The following is a 20,113-nucleotide window of genomic DNA, read 5'->3' as shown; positions in this document are numbered from 1 at the left end:
ACATATCGTGATATTATTTTTGACAATATATCGTATCGCTTTGACAATATCCCAAGACTAATTTTGCACTAGTTGGTACCTAAGACCAAAACTCCAGTATTTTTCCTTCGTAGCTTGTTCTCCATCTTCTTTTTAAATAAGGAGTCAATTTGTTTTCAGCACTTTTATTTCCATGGCTGATCAAAACTTGTTTTATCATGGCACTCTCTTGTCTCTCTGCAGCAGACATGGTGAGCAATATGTTTGGACCATAGAATCACCGTATTGAATCCCAATACATATAGAATCGTGAGAATCACAAAACATATCGTATCTGATACTATCGTGATAATATAGTAACGTGAGGTCCCTGGCACCCCCCCCCCCCCCCCCCCCGCTCTCATGTTATTCTGCTAGATATCCCTGACCATAACCTGTTGAAATCTGCACTCATTTCAATTCCATAACCATTCAATATGTTGAAAATTTTACTTTATACTGTTTAATTGTTAGTTTGCATTTGTCCTTTTTATTGAGATTCAGGAGGCTTGATTTACCCAAGAATATATTTCTCCTCTGGCAGAGGGAGTTCTAGAAACAGTTACATCATCTACATAAAAATGTGGTGATGAGGACCATAAGAGATGTAGAGGGTAATTTTAAGTATTTGTCCAAATAGATAAATTGTGATTAAATTATTTGAAGCAGGTTAATGCTTGGTTGAAGCAAGCATTGCAGTGAAGGGTGTCAATCTAACCAGCACTCAACCCAATGCTATTTAATTCTCATGTGGACTACTACCTACCTCTGTTTTATAATTACAACTATATTTCACATAATAGGCCGACTACTGTCACCTTTCGTTTGTTGTAGTTTGCAGTTGTAGGAGACTGCAAAACATCGTCGTTACGTCACTACCCGGGGTTTCCACACTCAACATCGCTAATGTTACAGAGTGAACTCGACGGCGTCATGGCGGAGACCGGCTGTAGTAGGACCCGCAGCTGAAATGTTATCTACAATCGCTGTAAATTAATCATATATTGTTTCGAATTCAAAACGGAAAATTAAAAGTGAAACATATTTTACACTTCTGGAGGAAGAAATCAAGAAACTTGGCTCGAATTCTAGTAAGATCAGTTGGGGCTGCTCTCCCCGGCCCGGGAGCTAGCTAGCAAGCTATCTTTAGCTGCTAGTTCGCTAGCCAAAGAAAATAAGAAAAAAGGACCACTGAAGTCGGACGGCAGAATCAGACTGGCAGTTCGCCGTAGCTTCAAGGTAGCCTAAAATAATAAACAAACCCCGATTTAATTAATTTTTTAGGCATTTATATGGGTATTATTGCTTAGTTTAGTTAAATAACTCCATAGAAAGCAAGGAGCCTGTCACCTAGCTAGATTTTGGGAAGTAAGCAACTGATAAACACTCTTGTTAACTATTAGCAACGAGGGAGCTAGCTTGGGAGTGCGGGAAAAGGGTGATTATAAAACGTGATGAGTATGTGAATGTGTTTGAGGTCATAGGAATTTGCATATATTGATTAGAGCACTGTTAGAAACAATGGTACAATCACAATTGGCTACAAGTTTTATGTAAAAACCAACCTAACACTTTCCCCATGACCTGGTTTGTTAGATTAGCTAGCTTGTCAGCTAAGCTACAGTACCTAGCTAGTTTGTTTGCTAAAATGTGACTGTTAAGCTAGCTAGTAAGCTAACTAGGTCATTCAGTTGTCCACATATGAAAAAATAAAGGATAACTGGGTAAATATTTGCCACAAGTGGAAAATATTTTGTTAAACGTCCATAACTTGCTATTGTTAGCGAAATATTGTTTCACGTGGCTTAAGGTTAGTTGCTTTTTCCTCTTTCAAGGCCAGTGTGCTAGCTAGTTAGTGGTCTTGAGTTCAGTTTACTGTTTAGCTAGAACATCAGCTAGCAACTAGCTAGGTTAGCAAACAACTTTTCATGGCTAGAGAGGAAAAATATGGATTTAAATGTAGTACGCTCATAGACGGATTGCTATATATTAGTTTATAGCTGGGCAGTTAGCATCAGTATGATTCCGCCAAAAGCTAGCAGCTGAAATGATGCGCTTAATGCTAAACATCTCAGAAATAAATCTGTCTTCTGCACACAGCCAGAGCTTGGTTTGCAATTGCTAGTTTACTGGCTTGCTGCGCAACTCTGTTTGTCGATGTATACGAGAGAAGAATACTGTAGGCGTGGTACTATCTTGCTTCGGGCCTCCTGCGAAAGAGATCTGGAGTGCGGCGCATTGTCCAGGACAGTGCGCGAAACTCACATGCTGTGCAGGCCTCACAACAGGCCTGTGCGGTCGGAAAAGCGCTGGCTTGGTAACTTACCGCTACCGTTTGCATTCAGACGTAGGAAGCTAGCTAATATGACAGGGATGAAAACAAACCAGCAGGATTTATGTGTTAGCTAATTTGCTCTATAGTTCAATGTAGCTAGCTACTAACTAGCTAACGTCATATAATGTTAAACAAGTTTAGAATAGCTGGATGGCTATAAACAACACACCGGGTTTATTGAATACTGTTTTTCTTGTAACTATCTTACATGGGAAGCAGGGCAAACAGTCACTAGGAAGCAGTCAAACCATAATCAAGAAACGTTTATATCAATTTAAGGATAACACATTGAATGTATTTGTTTAGCAAATGACTTGTTTCTCAGTTTGTACAAGGTTGTGAATCTAGAACAGTCACGTTATGAACCTTAAACACATGCAGCTATTAAAAGTTACGAAGACTATTGACAAAATGCCTATCTCGTTTAAATACACTGAATGTACATACTTCAAAATGGTATTTTATTTTTTTGCGGCTTTTGATTTTACAGGTGAACTGCATCCAACACGTAAACCAGGGCAGCTTGGATTATAACATTTTCTCAGAAGCTCATATATCTGGGACCCGTAAGAGATGGCTGGACGAAGTGAAGACGAGGGTGTGAGCAACAGCAGTGGAGAGTCAAGGTAATGTGTCTCATCTGTTTGGGGAATATGACAGTGCTGTGACCACCAACTGGTCCAGGGTGTATTCATTAGTGCAAACCATAGCTAAACAATTTGCAATGGAAGCACAAGTTTCTTATTGGACACGTTCAGGTAGATCCTATTCCCAGTCCCATTTCAGCCCGCTTGATTCTGTTTGGTTCCCAGAGAATAGAGAACATCCCTTGTTTGATCTTCATTGAGGACAAACTGTTACACTGGAGCTTGCTAACTGATGATTATATGTGTGTGCGCTTTTATTATATATATATATATATATATATATATATATATATATATATATATATATATATATAAAATAAAACAACAATTTCAAAGATTTTACTGAGTTACGGTTCATATAAGGAAATCAAGAAATGAGGTTCCATTCTATGGATTTTGCATGACTGGGCACGGGCGCAGCCATGGGTGGGCCTGGGAGGGCATAGGATCTTTTATTTCAGCTCATGAAACATGGGAGCAACACTACATGTTGCGTTTTATATTTTTGTTCTGTATATATACTGGATGCAAAGGTGTGTGTGTGTGTGTGTGGACTAGCCCATATGTTGATGACAAGTTAGCGACAAAACAATCACTCTACTGGATGCTCCAAGTGAATAAGCAAGTTGTTTCGCATCCTTGTTGAAATGAACCGAAAATGAGACCACTGTGTGCTTATAGATATTACCTGGAAGTTGGAAAACCATAGTTGTGTTATTTGTAATTTTTAATGCTGGCACTATATTAATTTTTTTATTTAACCATTGTTTGACCAGGCAAGTCAATTAAGAACAATTTCTTATTTATAATGAGGGCAAATGCCTCCTGTGGGGACGGGGGCTGGGTTAAAAACAATGCAAGACAAATCGGATAACACAGACAAGACATTGGCAAAAGCACAAATACAACAGCAAACAGTTTGTGTGCGTGTGAGACGTAAAACAACATGCTTCCTTACGACATAGCTTTTTGAGTCGTCATGCTTTTCTTGTTTCACATCGTCAGTGTCAATCCATTTGCGACCACTGTCTTCTAATGGATGTTTTTTGTTGTTGTGATATCTCACACCTTGATGTTTGTTGAGTTTTACTGCACAATGCAGTCACTAAAGCCAAAGTAATGAAGACAACAATAGTTTTTGTAGATACAGTATCAGCTTGGTACTGTTCTTTATGTTATTTAGTCTTCCCCTTGTCTTGTTGATGCACAGAATCTGGTCAAATTCATACATGTAAATTCAGGCATGTCAAATATAATATTTAATAGGATATATATATATATATATATATACTACTGAACAAAAATAAACGCAACATGTAAAGTGTTGGTCCCATTTTTCATGAGCTGAAATAAAAGATCCCAGAAATGTTCCATACGCTCAGAAATATTATTTCTCTAAAATGTTGTGCACAACTGTTTACATCCCTGTTAGTGAGAATTTCTCCTTTGCCAAGGTTATCCATCCACTTGACAGGCGTGGCATATCAAGAAGCTGATTAAACAGCTTGATCATTACACAGGTGCACCTTGTGCTGGGGATGAGGCCATTCTAAAATGAGCAGGTTTTCCACAACACAATGCTGCAGATGTCTCAAGTTTTGAAGGAGCATGCAATTGACATGGTGACATCAGGAATGTCCACCAGAGCTGTTGCCAGATCATTTTTATGTTCATTTCTCTATCATAAGCCGCCTCCAATGTTTTAGAGAATTTGACAGTACGTCCAACTGACCTCACAACCGTACACACGGTGTCGTATGGGCGAGCGGTTTGCTGATGTCAACGTTGTGAACAGTGCCCTATAATGGGGTTCTGGTATGGCATAAGCTACGAACACAATTGCATTTTGTTGATATCAATTTGAATGCACCAATATACCGTGACGAGATTCCGAGGCACACTGTCGTGCCATTCATCTGATACAGTTACCTCATGTTTCAGCATGATAATGCACAGCTCAATGTCGCAAGGATCTGTACAGAATTCCTGGAAGCTGAAAATGTCCCAGTTCTCCCATGGCCTTTGTACTCACCAGACATGGGATGCTCTGGATCGACGTGTATGACAGCGTGTTCCAGTTTCCGCCAATATCCACCACATTTAATCATAGCAAGGCGACTGGGAATATGGCAGAATACAAACAGTGTAGTTATTTCCTCCGCAAGGCAATCAAACAGGCAAAGTGTAGTCGCAATTCACCGGATCAGACACGAGACGTATGTGGCAGGGTCAACAGATAATCACAGACTACAAAAGGAAAACCAGCCATGTCGCGAACACTGTCTTGCTTCCGGGCAAGCTAAACACCTTCGCCCGCTTTGAGGATAACACAGTGCCACCGACGCGGCCTGGTATCAAGGACTGTGGGCTCTCCTCCGTGGCCAACGTGAGTAAGACATTTTAAGCGCGTTAACCCTCGCAAGGCTGCCGGCCCAGACGGCATCCCAAGCCGCGTCCTCAGAGCATGCACAGACTAGCTGGCTGGTGTGTTTACGGACATATTCAATCTCTCCCTATCACAGTCAGCTGTCCCCACATGCTTCAAGATGGCCACCATTGTTCCTTTACCCAAGAAAGGGAACTGAACTAAATGACTATCGCCCTGTAGCACTCACTTCTGTCATCATGAAGTGCTTTGAGACTACTCAAGGATCATATATCACCTCTACCTTGCTTGTCACCCTAGACCCACTTCAATTTGCTTGCTGCGCCAATAGATCCACGGACGATGCAATCACCATCACAGTGCCCTATCCCATCTGGACAAGAGGAATACCTATGTAAGAATGTTGTTCATTGACTATAGCTCAGCATTCAACTCCAACCTTAACATTATGCTTGAGGCCCAGGGTCTGAACCCCGCCCTGTGCAACTTGGTCCTGGACTTCCTGACAGCCGCCCCCAGGTGTTGAAGGTAGGAAACAACACCTCCACTTCGCTGATCCTCAACATGTGGGCCCCACAAGGGTGCGTGCTCAGCCCTCTCTATTCCATGTTCACCTATGACTGCGTGACCAAGAACGCCTCCAACTCAATCATCAAGTTTGCAGACGACACAACAGTAGTAGGCTTGATTACCAACAATGACGAGACAGCCATCAGGGAGGAGGTAAGGGCTCTGGGAGTGGTGCCAGGAAAAGAACCTCTCACTCAACACCGTCAAAGCAAAGGAGATGATTGTGGACTTCAGGAAACAGCAGAGGGAGCACCCCACTATCCACATCAACGGGACCGCAGTGGAGAAAGTGGAAAGTTTTAAGTTCCTCGGCATACACATCACTGACAAATTGAGATGGTCCACCCACACAGACAGTGTGGTGAAGAAGGCGCAATAGCGCCTGTTCAACCTCAGGAGGCTGAAGAAATTTGTCTTGTCACCTAAAGCCCTCACAAACTTTTACAGGTGCACAATTGAGAGCATCCTTTTGGGCTGTATCACCGACTGGTACGACAACTGCACCGCCTGCAACCGCACGGCTCTCTAGAGTCTGCCCAACGCATCACCAGGGGCATACTACCTGTCCTCCAGGACACCTACAGGACCCGATGTCAAGGACATCAACCACTTAAGCCACTGCCTATTCACCCTGCTATCATCCAGAAGGCATGCTCAGTACAGGTGCATCAAAGCTGGGACTGAAAAACATCTATCTCAAGGCCATCAGACTGCTATAGAGGTCGACTGATTTAATTGGCATGGCCGATTTTCAAGTTTTCATAACAATCGGTAATCAACATTTTTGGACGCCGATTCCATTGCAATCCACAGGGAGACTGCGTGGCAGGCTGACCACCTGTTACTCGAGTGCAGCAAGGAGCCATGGTAAGTTGCTAGCTAGCATTAAACTTATCTCATAAAAAAACAATCTTAACATAATCACTAGTTAACTACACTTGGTTGATATTACTAGGTGAGCTAGCTTGTCCTGCGTTGCATATAATCAATGCGGTGCCTGTTAATTTATCATCGAATCACAGCCTACTTCGCCAAACGGGTGGTGATTTAACAAAAGCGCATTTGCGAAAGAAGAACAATCGTTGCACCAATGTACCTAACCATGAACATCAATGCCTTTCTTAAAATCAATACAGAAGTATATTTTTTTAACTTGCATATTTAGTTAAGAAATGCATGTTAGCAGGCAATATTAACTAGGGAAATTGTGTCACTTCTCTTGCGTTCAGTGCAAGCAGAGTCAGGGTATATGCAGCAGTTTGGGCTGCCTGGCACGTTGCGAACTGTGTGAAATCAATTTCTTCCTAACAAAGAACGTACTTATTTTGCTATAATTTTACATAATTATGACATAACGTTGAAGGTTGTGCAATGTAACAGCAATATTTAGACTGAGGGTTGCCACATGGGAATATTGAAGACTCATGTTAAAACGAACCACCAGCGTTTAATATGTTCTCATGTTCTGAGCAAGGAACTTAAACTTTTTTTTTATAGCTTTTTTACATGGCACATACTGCACTTTTACTTTCTTCTCCAACATGGTTTGCGTTATTTAAACCAAATTGAACATGTTTCATTATTTATTTGAGACTAAATTGATTTTGTCTTATTAAGTTAATTAAGAAGTGTTCATTCCGTGTTGTAATTGTCATTATTACAAATGTATATATATATATATAAAAATCTGCCAATTTAATCTTTATCATTTTTTTGGGGTCCTCCAAAAATCGGTATTGGTGTTGAAAAACCATAATCGGTCGCCCTCTAGACTGTTAATTAGCCATCACTAGCACATTAGAGGATGTTGCCTGTATACATTGTCTTGAAATCACTGGTCACTTTAATAACGGAACACTAGCCATTTTAATAATGTTTACATATCTTGCTTTACTCATCTCATATGCATATACTGTTTTCTATACTTTTCTCTACTGTATCTTAGTCTGTGCCGCTCTGACATTGCTCATCCATATATTTATGTATTATTAATTACATTCCTTTACTTAGATTTGTGTGTATTGTGTATATGTTGTGAAATTGTTAGTCTATTTTTTATTTTTTATTGAACCTTAAATTAACCAGGCGTGTCAGTTAAGAACAAAATCTTATTTACAATGACGGCCTACCCTGTCCAAACCCGGACAACACTGGGCCAAAAGGTTGGATATTAGTGCACTGTCGGAGTTAGAAACACGCATTTCACTACACCAGCAATAACATCTGCTAAACACGTGTATGTGACCAATAAAATTGGATTTGACTTCACACAGTCATTGAAGAGGAGTGGGGCAACATTCCACAGGTCACAATCAACAGCCTGATCAATTCTATGCAAAGGAGATGTATCGCGCTGCATGAGGCAAATGGTGGTCATATCAGATACTGACTGGTTTTCTGATCCACTCCCCTACCTTCTTTTTTTATCTTATTATTTTTACGTATCTGTGACCAACAGATGCATATCTGTATTCCCAGTCATGTGAAATCCATAGATTAATGCCGAATTAATATATTTCAATTGACTGATTTTCTTATTTGAACTGTAACTCAGTAAAATCTTTGAAATTGTTGCATTTATATTTTTGTTCGGCACAGTATTGTTTTTGTTAACCAAAATATGGCATAGTGATTTATTTACATGCTCATGTAGAGAGTACAGATATGTTTTGCATCGCCATTAACATGTTATTTAGCTTCTACCTAGTCCTTACCAACGGCCTCCATACTCAAGTTTAGCCGTGTTGTTTGAAGGGCTGGAGCACCACATATGCTTTGTTGTTGTTTTGAGGCAGAGTGAGATATGCACATTCGCACGCAAGAAGGCAGTGTGCTCACAACTGAGTCATCTAAAATGAAAACTCTTTAGACATGGCTCTAGGATTTCCTAAGAGTTCTGTGTGTTTAGTTATCAGTGCTAGACTTGGGCAGGAACACACCTAGAATTGTCTACTGGTTAAGTACGGGCACCTCTTAGAAGGCATACATCTTTATTTAAAAAATATTGCAGAGTTCTGGCACCTAAATGTAAATGGTACAGGCACCCGAAATGACTACAGAGTCCAGACATCTATTTCAGTCCACTTCAAGTATAGGTTATCGTGTTGATCTTAGTCTAAGAAATTATTTGTTTGCTTGCAGCAACTCGGACGATGAGTCCGGGTCGGGCTCTGGATCAGGCTCCAGCTCCAGTTCCAGCTCCAGTAGCAGCTCAGGAAGCGGCTCAGGAAGCGGCTCAGACTCCGGCAGCCAGTCCGATTCCGACTCTGGGAAATCCAAGGAGAAGAACGAACCAGAAAACAAAGCCAAGATCGACGGAGCCGAGGTAGGAACACCGACATTCACCTAAAACTACGTGAAATGTAATTTTGAAATTGATTCACTGTGCTTAGCACAAACATGATCTTGTCAGGTTGAAGTGAAAGAGTAGAGGTTGGATAGTTCAAACAAGATAAGCGATCTAATCAAAAGATCTGAGTTCTGGGGCTGTATGTGTCAAGCATCTCAGAGTAAATGAGCTGATTCAGTATCAAGTCTCTCCTTACCATGTCATCTTATTCATTGCAATCTAAAAGGCCAAATTGAACCTAAATCAGACCAGTGATACATACGACCCTGGTCAACAGCCCCATTTTGTATTTCTGTTGAACAAGAACTGCCTTGTCCACGGGGGAACTGTCCTTGACTTGTAGCTGACGCTCCTATCTTTATCTCAGTTCTGGAAGTCCAACCCCAGTATCCTAGCGGTTCAAAGGTCAGCTATGCTCAGGAAACAGCAACTCCAGCAGCAACAACAACAACAGAGCTCTTCAAACAGTGGATCGGTGGGTGGCGTTATTAATCATTCTAATTCCACCGTTATTCAAAGTGTGTTCTAAGGCTCAAATTCAGTGAAGATGGGAGATTTTTTTTAAAATTTGAATAACATTTCACTCAGATGTATAGCCTGGTGTTTGGTGGTAGTTAGTTCTGCCATTCATTGATTTGGTAATATATAGGTTATAACGCACAACATTACACCCAGGTAGGCTAGAACATGTTATTTGGGATTTGTTTTCTAATCTGTTTTCCATTTGATGTTTTTTAGGATTCGTCGAGCAGTGAGGATTCAGATGACGACTCGAGTGGAAAGAGAAGAAAGTGAGTTGTACTCCCTGACACCGTTCAGTGGTGATATCAAACACACTGACTGTGGGCTATAATGGTGGTATAATGCTCCCTCTAGATCGGGTTCTGGATCGTCCTCCGGGTCTGGGTCGGGTTCTGGAAGTGGTTCCGGTTCTGACTCGTCAGCACAGGAACAGGAGCACAGTGAAGAGTCGGATGATTACGAGCCCAGTCATAAAGTCAAAAGCAGGAAGCTTCCAACCAAGTAAGAGTGTTTTTCCCCCTCGAAAGCTGTTGTATGCCAACAGATTACTATTTATCTTATCGAGACACCTAATTTTTGCCCTTTCACTGTGGAAATAGTTCATTTTCAAAGTTTATACCTATTAGGTCCATTGATCCCATAGATCAGTTTGATTTTATCCCTAGTATCAGTATGGTAACAGCTTCTGGATCCAAACCAATCCTTTTAGAATGGATGCTCAGCCACCACAATTCATCAATTGACGGTCAATGCACTCTGGCTATAAAGATGTGCTATGTTGTTGAAGCAGCTAGCACGTAAGCAGTTCACGGCACCTTTTAGACCTGCTGTAATCTGTGTATGTGACAAATATAATTTGATTTGAAGATCAAATGACCTTTAAGGGTCAAGGAGAGGAAACACCCTTTCAGTCATTGACTAGAACTCTCACAGAACAACATTTCTGCTCATGTTGGGTCCATATGTTGCAGCACCACTGTCTGGTACTTCGTAACTCTCCTGTTCTAAAAGCAGTTGTCCAGAACTCACCGTAACGTGTCTGTCTGCTCTCTCTCCCTTCAGGGCCAACGCCAGAAACGGGAAGAAGAGCAATGTGCAGAGGAAAAAGCCCTCTGCGGGCTCATCCTCGGACGACGACTATGACGGCAAGAAGTCGTCGTCGAACCAGGGGCCCAGGCGCCAGGCCACGCAGAACGTCAGCTACAAGGAGGACGAGGAGCAGAAGACTGACTCTGACGACCTGGTGGAGGTGTGCGGGGAGGATGTGCCTCCGCCAGACGAGGATGAGTTTGAGACCCTGGAGCGCGTGATGGAGACGCGGATAGGGAGGAGAGGAGGTAAAGGGGAAAAACCAGAAGAGTCAATGTACCCTCTCAACTAAGTTGATAGTTGCCATGACGCCCTGGTAGCAACTTAGACAGAGGTCCTGTACATTTTTACATATTTAGTTATTTATTGTGTTCTTTTCATTGTTTTTTAAAATCATTTTCTTATTAAGTTTTTGTTGCATATATCTGGTGTTTCTGAGCCACGGATTTGCAGATTGACTGACCGGTCAACTCTTTTTGTCTTGGCTGGCTAGGTTCAACATGTTTTGTTTAAAAAAAATGCATCTGGACAGAGTACCAGCTTTTTTTATTTCACCTGGCTGCTTGTAGCGTGAGAGGAACGGGAGAAAGTGGTGAGGCAGAGTGCTCGTAGTGAGGATGACTGGCTACTACTCTGTTCTTTGTGTAGTGAGCTTTCTTGCACTCAGAGCTGCTGAGGCATCCCTGCATCAGAGTGGAAGAGAAGTCCAGTGACTATAAGAGTCAGGCTGGTACCCAGACTTGCCCTGTACCAGATCATAAGAGTAATTTACCATCCTCTGACCTGCTCTCTACTCTGACACCATGAACTGACCCTCTCCACCTGCAGAGGAAGCAGCTTTCAAAGACATAGTCTCTTTTAGTTGGCCTGATCTGGCATGATATATTGCGTGCTTGTTTGTTAGTTTTTTGATCAAAAAAAGATTTAAAAAATTAATATTCCCATACTTAACACTGGTTGTTATTTTTTTCCCCCCCCACAGCGACGGGAGGCACCACCACAGTGTACGCAGTGGAGGCGGACGGAGACCCCAACGCCAACTTCAACACCAACAAGGAGGCGGGCGAGCAGCAGTACCTGTTCAAGTGGAAAGGCTGGTCCCATATCCACAACACCTGGGAGACGGAGGAGACGCTGAAGCTGCAGAACGTTAAGGGCATGAAGAAACTAGACAACTTCAAGAAGAAGGAATCGGACAAGAAGAAATGGTAAGATAGTTAGCCCGCGAGGGGAAAACAGATGTGTACGTTTCAATTGTAATGTGGCCTTGGCTATTGGTTGAAAGATGTGTTTTTGAGTTCCAGGCTTTTTTACTATAATGTTTTCCTTCTCCAGGATAAAATGTTCTTCACCAGAGGATGTGGAATACTTTAACTGTCAACAGGAACTCATGGACGACTTACACTCACAATATCAGCTGGTGGAGAGGATAATTGGTGAGATGTCCTACTGCCGAGGCATTCCTTTCATTGTTTGCGGTTTGGGGCTCGGACATAGGATGAAACGTATAGAGCAGACTACACTACTTTATGCAGAGTCAGTCTTGTGGTAGTTCTATAAATAACATTCTTAAAGTATTGCCTAAACATTTTGTTTTGATCGGGAATTGCACCTTTTTAACATGTAGTCTGTTTTAATGTCACCCAGGGCATTCAAATCAGAAGTCGGCGGCGGGTTTTCCGGACTACCTGTGCAAGTGGCAGGGCCTGTCGTACTCAGAGTGCAGCTGGGAGGACGGAGCCCTCATCTCCAGAAAGTACCAGAAGAGCATAGATGACTATATGCGCAGAAACCAGTCCAAGACCATTCCCTCCAGAGACTGCAAGGTAAAGAGTAGGTTAATATTGCCCCTAGACCAGGTATAGGCGACTAGATTCAGCCGCGGGCAGATTTGTCGGTGCTGGAACATAACCATAATAATTTCTACACTGCAAATTGACCACAACTAAGCCCAAAAATAAATTGTACTTAGAAAATAACAATTTCATACACTTAGACGGGAACGGTGTAGGCCGTCATTGTAAATAATAATTTGTTCTTAACGGACTTGCCTTGGTAAATAAAAGACACAATCTCGTGTGTATATATATATATATTTTGGGCTGTTCTTGAGTACAGATTTCCTTTTAGCCTAATTCCTGGTTATTTGTCTTTTTTATTTAACTTAACCAATTTCCTCCACTTATAGCCCCTCGTGGTCTGTCCTTGCGTAGCACATCGGATTGGATTGGAGAGGGGAAGTCAGCAATGTTGTCATTTTTATGTTACCTATCCATTCCCTTTAAAAGTTGAGGACCTGGCAAGGACCCAGTTGTAGAGACTTGGGATCGTTTTAGGAACCGGGCAGTAGTTTGAGGAGTTGACTTAGAGCTGTCGTCCCATTTTTGGAATGACAGAACTGTCTGACTCGTTGCAATAACTTGTTTGAATTTTTAATTTCAAACTCACTCACGCTTTCTCCTGTCTCCCCGTCAGGTGTTGAAACAGAGGCCAAGGTTTATTCCCATGAAGAAACAGCCGTCCTATATCGGTGGAGAAGGACTGCAGCTCCGAGACTACCAGTTGGACAGCTTGAACTGGATGGCTCACTCATGGTGCAAGTATGTCATAGTCTTCTTGAGCTTCCGTTGTTGTTGTCACCATGGTTGTTGTATTCCAATTTTTTGCAGAATAATTTTCGCATATATATATTTTGTGGTAAACTCAGCAATTGGGTGTTTCATAATTAATATACTGTTCGAAGCCCAGACATCCTGAATTTTATTTCGATTTCACTTTTCACCATCTGAAACCAGACAATAAAATCACTTAGAATAACTTTACTGAAGATAAAAAATACAATATTTTTTTGAATACGGTACAACATATTTTTACAATTATTTTTTAATTCAAAAAAATGTGTTTGCATCATCCCGTCGGTGCCCCTAACACTTTTCTCACCATCCTCTCTTCTTTCCCCAGGGGGAACAGTTGCATCCTGGCAGACGAGATGGGCCTGGGAAAAACCATCCAGACCATCTCCTTCCTCAACTACCAGTTCCATGAACACCAGCTGTATGGACCATTCCTGCTGGTGGTGCCCCTGTCCACGCTCGTCTCCTGGCAGAGAGAGATCCAACTGTGGGCCCCCCTCATGAACGTGGTGGTCTACCTGGGTGACATTAGCAGCCGGGGCATGGTAGGCTACAGCCGTAGTGATGGATATGATAGAAGACATGGGAGTTATGGGTATGATGGATGACATGGGAGTTATGGGTATGATGGATGACATGGGAGTTATGGGTATGATGGATGACATGGGAGTTATGGGTATGATGGATGACATGGGAGTTATGGGTATGATGGATGACATGGGAGTTATGGGTATGATTGATGACATGGGAGTTATGGGTATGATGGATGACATGGGAGTTATGGGTATGATGGATGGCATGGGAGTTATGGGTATGATGGATGGCATGGGAGTTATGGGTGGCATGGGAGTTATGGGTATGATGGATGGCATGGGAGTTATGGGTATGATGGATGGCATGGGAGTTATGGGTATGATGGATGACATGGGAGTTATGGGTATGATGGATGGCATGGGAGTTATGGGTATGATGGATGACATGGGAGTTATGGGTATGATGGATGACATGGGAGTTATGGGTATGATGGATGACATGGGAGTTATGGGTATGATGGATGACATGGGAGTTATGGGTATGATGGATGACATGGGAGTTATGGGTATGATGGATGACATGGGAGTTATGGATGACATGGGAGTTATGGGTATGATGCATGACATGGGAGTTATGGGTATGATGGATGACATGGGAGTTATGGGTATGATGGATGACATGGGAATTATGGGTATGATGGTTGACATGGTAGGCTGCAGCAGTAGTGTTGGATTTAAGAATATTTTGAAGATAAATACACAACGGATAGATTGAGAGGACTAGAGTACTAATGGTCAATAGCGAATTGTAAATAGGAGTTGGGTTTCAGTTCAACATATGTTCAGAATCGGTGGAATGTCACTGCTGAACTCAGGGCAACGTGTGCCACGTTTTCATTGGTCTGTACATTGAGTCGGCGGCAGGATACTTGTTATTTGGCCATTGGCTAAGTTGGACTGCAAACACTTCTGATTGGTCAAACCCAGGCTATGGTGGGGGGGGGGGTTATAAATGGCATCCTGTTACTTTGTTCGGGGGGGGGGCTGAGGACGGGAGACAGAACATCTACCTCCCAGCATAACATCTTGATTTGTCCTTCTCAAATAAACCTATTTTTTTGCTTCTGATTTGTATTGGAGTTTGTTATTGAGAATAGCCTAAATTTCTAACAATATGATAGATGACATGATAGGCTCCAGCCTCAGTGATGGATATGATGGGGGTATACATTAATATTCCCCATTAGATTATTTATGATTCAGAACAGATGAGAGGGTTTTTCAAACTGCTGATATTGCATAGGAGCTCCCGAGTGGTGCAGCGGTCTAAGACACTTTATTTATTTAACCTTTATTTAACTGTATCACAACCGGCCGTGATTGGGGTTCCCATAGAGCTGCACACAATTGGCCCAGCATTGTCCGGTTTAGGGTTTGGCCGGGGTACGTCATTGTAAATAAGAAGTTGTTATTAACTGACTTGACTAGTAAAATAAAGGTTAAATAATAGGTGTTTTTGGTACTTGATATTTGAGGAGTGTTTTACAATGAAGTTACTATTTATAGATTGAGACACCTTTTCTATGAGTTGACGCTGCATTTAATTATGAATTCCTCCTTTGTTACTTTTTAGATCAGAACACATGAATGGATGCACGTTCAGAACAAGAGACTCAAGTTTAACATCCTGCTAACAACATATGAAATTCTCCTAAAAGATAAGGTAAGTTCGCATTTCTTAGATCTTTGTGAGTTGAAAGATTTTACTCTCGAAGAGCAATAAACGTCATTAATCAATTAATGTTTTACACAATAATACCTGAGCTAAACTGCATACACAGAGGACAGAAACATGGTATCCATGAGTTCATCTGATTCTGGGGAACTAGATCAAGTGCTTCTTTGCCAAAATCATGAAGTATCCCTTTTAATGTAGTCATTTAGCTTTTGCCCAAGAGATTTACTTGTCAACATTAACATGGAAGACCCAACCCTGGTGTGGCCATCACCATGTGCTAACCCAGTGAGCCATTAGCACCACATTGTGTAACTACCACTTTGTGTCCACTATGCAGGGATTCCTGGGGAACGTGCCATGGGCCTTCATCGGCGTGGATGAGGCCCACCGGCTGAAGAACGACGACTCGCTCCTTTATAAGACCATGATGGACTTCAAGTCCAACCACCGGCTGCTCATCACCGGCACGCCGCTGCAGAACTCACTCAAAGAGCTCTGGTCATTGCTGCACTTCATCATGCCCGAAAAGTAGGTCACCTAGCCGGTGGGGGAAGGTGGGGTGTTGACTGTCCTATTTTGATTTAATTGTGTGTGTGTGAAGACTAGCTGTCCTATATGAGTTAACGGAGTGGCTGCGTATCCGATGGTGCTCGTTTAGTGAAGTTAGATCAAAGCTGAATCAATGTCTGAAAATATCACAATGATCACAGTATTCTACATAACAGAACCGTGTATATAATAGCGTAGTATAACGTTACTGTAAGACGACAACAACACAGCATTTTTCTTTCATGTGGCCAAAACTCAACTGCAAACTGCACTAAGCAAAATACACGGTATGCTATGCTACAGTTTTAACACCATCTGCTCTAAAATTAGTTCACTTGCAATCATTCCAAGCAACACGGTAGGCTCCTTCCAAGCAACACGGTAGGCTCCCTCCAAGCAACACGGTAGGCTCCCTCCAAGCAACACTGTAGGCTCCCTCCAAGCAACACTGTGGGCTCCCTCCAAGCAACACTGTGGGCTCCTTCCAAGCAACACTGTGGGCTCCCTCCAAGCAACACTGTGGGCTCCCTCCAAGCAACACTGTGGGCTCCCTCCAAGCAACACTGTGGGCTCCCTCCAAGCAACACTGTGGGCTCCTTCCAAACAACACTGTAGGCTCCTTCCAAGCAACACTGTGGGCTCCCTCCAAGCAACACTGTGGGCTCCCTCCAAGCAACACTGTAGGCTCCCTCCAAGCAACACTGTAGGCTCCCTCCAAGCATCACTGTGGGCTCCCTCCAAGCAACACTGTGGGCTCCCTCCAAGCAACACTGTGGGCTCCCTCCAAGCAACACTGTAGGCTCCCTCCAAACAACACTGTAGGCTCCTTCCAAGCAACACTGTGGGCTCCCTCCAAGCAACACTGTGGGCTCCCTCCAAGCAACACTGTAGGCTCCCTCCAAGCAACACTGTAGGCTCCCTCCAAGCAACACTGTAGGCTCCCTCCAAGCAACACTGTGGGCTCCCTCCAAGCAACACTGTGGGCTCCCTCCAAGCAACACTGTGGGCTCCCTCCAAGCAACACTGTAGGCTCCCTCCAAGCAACACTGTGGGCTCCCTCCAAGCAACACTGTGGGCTCCCTCCAAGCAACACTGTGGGCTCCCTCCAAGCAACACTGTGGGCTCCCTCCAAGCAACACTGTGGGCTCCCTCCAAGCAACACTGTGGGCTCCCTCCAAGCAACACTGTGGGCTCCCTCCAAGCAACACTGTGGGCTCCTTCCAAGCAACACTGTGGGCTCCTTCCAAGCAACACTGTGGGCTCCTTCCAAGCAACACTGTGGGCTCCTTCCAAGCAACACTGTGGGCTCCTTCCAAGCAACACTGTGGGCTCCTTCCAAGCAACACTGTGGGCTCCTTCCAAGCAACACTGTGGGCTCCTTCCAAGCAACACTGTAGGCTTCCTCCAAGCAACACTGTGGGCTCCCTCCAAACAACACTGTGGGCTCCTTCCAAGCAACACTGTGGGCTCCTTCCAAGCAACACTGTGGGCTCCTTCCAAGCAACACTGTGGGCTCCTTCCAAGCAACACTGTGGGCTCCTTCCAAGCAACACTGTGGGCTCCTTCCAAGCAACACTGTGGGCTCCTTCCAAGCAACACTGTGGGCTCCTTCCAAGCAACACTGTGGGCTCCTTCCAAGCAACACTGTAGGCTTCCTCCAAACATTGTCCAGCGCCCCTGGAGCAATTGGGTTTAAGTGCCTTGCACTTAAGGTCACATCGACAGATTTGGCACCTTTTCGGCTCTGTGATTCGAACCAGTGACTTTTCGGTTAGTGGCCCAACGCTCTGTGTGAAGACTAACTGTCCTATATGAGTTAATTGTGTGTGTATCAGAGAACTGTCCTCTGTAATATCATGGGGTGACTGGGAATTAAGGTACCAAGCTGGTTGAAATATGTTTTGTTCTGTTTCATTGTCCTTGTTCTGGAGCTTTTGGTCCTCAGAGCATTGCTGATGTCTGGCCTTCTTCCCGTGTTTGTGTTTTCAGGTTCCACTCGTGGGAGATATTTGAGGAGGAACATGGGAAGGGTAGGGACTCTGGCTACACCAGTCTACACAAGGAGCTGGAGCCCTTCCTGCTGCGTAGAGTCAAGAAGGATGTGGAGAAGTCTCTTCCTGCTAAAGTGGAGCAGATCCTCAGAGTGGAGATGAGCGCCATTCAGAAGCAGTACTACAAGTAAGACAGATGAATACTACTCATTCAGAAACGGTACTACTGGTAAGAAAAGATATGCATTCTTTTCAGAAACAGTACTATGAGCAAGAACAGACAATTAGTACTCATTCAGACACCGTACTATAAGTCAGAACAGATAGATACTACTAGGGTTGGGTACGGTTAAGCAAATATCCGGTTATCCGAACGGATGTTAGTATTCGTTAACTCAAGTGGGTAAAATTGAGAACCAAAATGTAGGCCTATTTTAACAAAAAAGCTGTCTAAATTACTATTTATTCAGAAACTGTACTACAAGTAAGAACAGATGGATATTAGAGTTGGTGGTTTGAACAAAAATCCAAATTGGGCAAATATATATTTTTTGCGATTACGATAAATCATTTTTGGGAGAGATGCTAGAGCTGGGCGATGTGGACCAGAAGACATATTGTGACTAATGGAACTATTTTGTTCGATAACAACATACATTTTACTTTACACTAGACCATATTTTTTCTTCTGTGTAAAATAACATAATTTAGATGGTAGACTTTTTTTTTTTTTTTTTACTACTTCATACTTTATCCAGGAAGCATGATTGATATTTTTTAGGTGCAACTTGTCAAAATGGGATCCAGAATGATCAGATTTATTTGTCTCTTCAGAGAATTTCCACACATCTTTGTGCACATTGTCCTACAGGCTATATTATTCACCACATGAGGAAGTGGAAACTCAAAACACTTAGCTAGATTGCTATCTCTAAATATGATATTGTTGGTAGATAGTCATGTTAGGCTAATTGATTATTCTATTAGTAAATGTAGGCTAATGTCCTACAATAGCTTTCCAACACTAGGACTAGGTTACTTGATGTAGGCCTGTTCACTGCAAATGGAGCGCTGCGCTCCCTGGGCACACCTACTCCGGTTGTAAAGTTGTGTCATGAACTCAATATTTAAAGGTGAGAAAAAAACTGACTCTCCTCTCTAACTACAACAGTAGTTAGTGTCTTTGAAAACTGTATTTTTCCCGCGATTTTTGGGAATGGACCTATGCTTGTGCTTCTGATTTGCTTCTCTCCCTCCTCCGTGCGCACGGTGGAAGTCAGCAGCCAATAGCGAAACGGGGGGACAGGCAAACGCTTTCATAGCAGGAATCAACATGATGATATTACTGTTGACCAAATAATGGTTCTAGAACAATCTACAGGAACGTTGTGTAGAAAAAACCACGGAAAGTTGTTGACGTAAGCAAAATGCTTGGGTAAGAGGACGTCGCTGTTACAGACAGCAACGTCGCTGTCTGTAATTTTTGGTTTATCGTTCAACTAGATACTACTCATTCTGAACAGAACTACAAGTAACATAACTCAACTCTCTGCATCATTGCCCTCTGCCATATCCTGCAATTCAAATGACCAGAAGCATGAAACCAATAGAAACTAACATGGGAGCAGAATAGATCAATGTTTATGCACGTCAAGGACATCTCCAGATATTCAGTTCCACAGCTTAGACTCAGTTGGCCTCATTTAACACAATATATCGATCAATTACATCAAAGGAATCTCTCTGGTATAAC

General features: G+C 42.8%; 1 protein-coding gene across 1 annotated transcript in view; it reads left to right on the top strand.

Moving 5' to 3' along the window:
• Positions 1–912: 912 nt before the first annotated feature.
• chd1 (chromodomain helicase DNA binding protein 1) overlaps positions 913–20,113 on the top strand; it is a 40,348-nt gene continuing 21,147 nt past the window's right edge. Inside the window, exons 1-15 of the mRNA XM_055875509.1 lie at positions 913–1,257; positions 2,844–2,979; positions 9,098–9,281; positions 9,673–9,780; positions 10,044–10,096; positions 10,182–10,328; positions 10,890–11,164; positions 11,899–12,124; positions 12,252–12,352; positions 12,564–12,742; positions 13,392–13,516; positions 13,878–14,094; positions 15,716–15,805; positions 16,158–16,348; positions 18,359–18,547. Coding sequence (XP_055731484.1) covers positions 2,927–2,979; positions 9,098–9,281; positions 9,673–9,780; positions 10,044–10,096; positions 10,182–10,328; positions 10,890–11,164; positions 11,899–12,124; positions 12,252–12,352; positions 12,564–12,742; positions 13,392–13,516; positions 13,878–14,094; positions 15,716–15,805; positions 16,158–16,348; positions 18,359–18,547 — 2,138 coding nt within the window. The 5' untranslated portion in view covers positions 913–1,257; positions 2,844–2,926. The remainder of the gene's footprint in view (positions 1,258–2,843; positions 2,980–9,097; positions 9,282–9,672; positions 9,781–10,043; positions 10,097–10,181; positions 10,329–10,889; positions 11,165–11,898; positions 12,125–12,251; positions 12,353–12,563; positions 12,743–13,391; positions 13,517–13,877; positions 14,095–15,715; positions 15,806–16,157; positions 16,349–18,358; positions 18,548–20,113) is intronic.

The sequence above is a fragment of the Salvelinus fontinalis genome, chromosome 21 (genome assembly GCF_029448725.1).
Source record: "Salvelinus fontinalis isolate EN_2023a chromosome 21, ASM2944872v1, whole genome shotgun sequence".
Taxonomy (NCBI): Eukaryota; Metazoa; Chordata; class Actinopteri; order Salmoniformes; family Salmonidae; genus Salvelinus; species Salvelinus fontinalis.
Note: the sequence above shows the minus strand (reverse complement) of the source record. Positions and strands in the feature narration are given on the sequence as shown.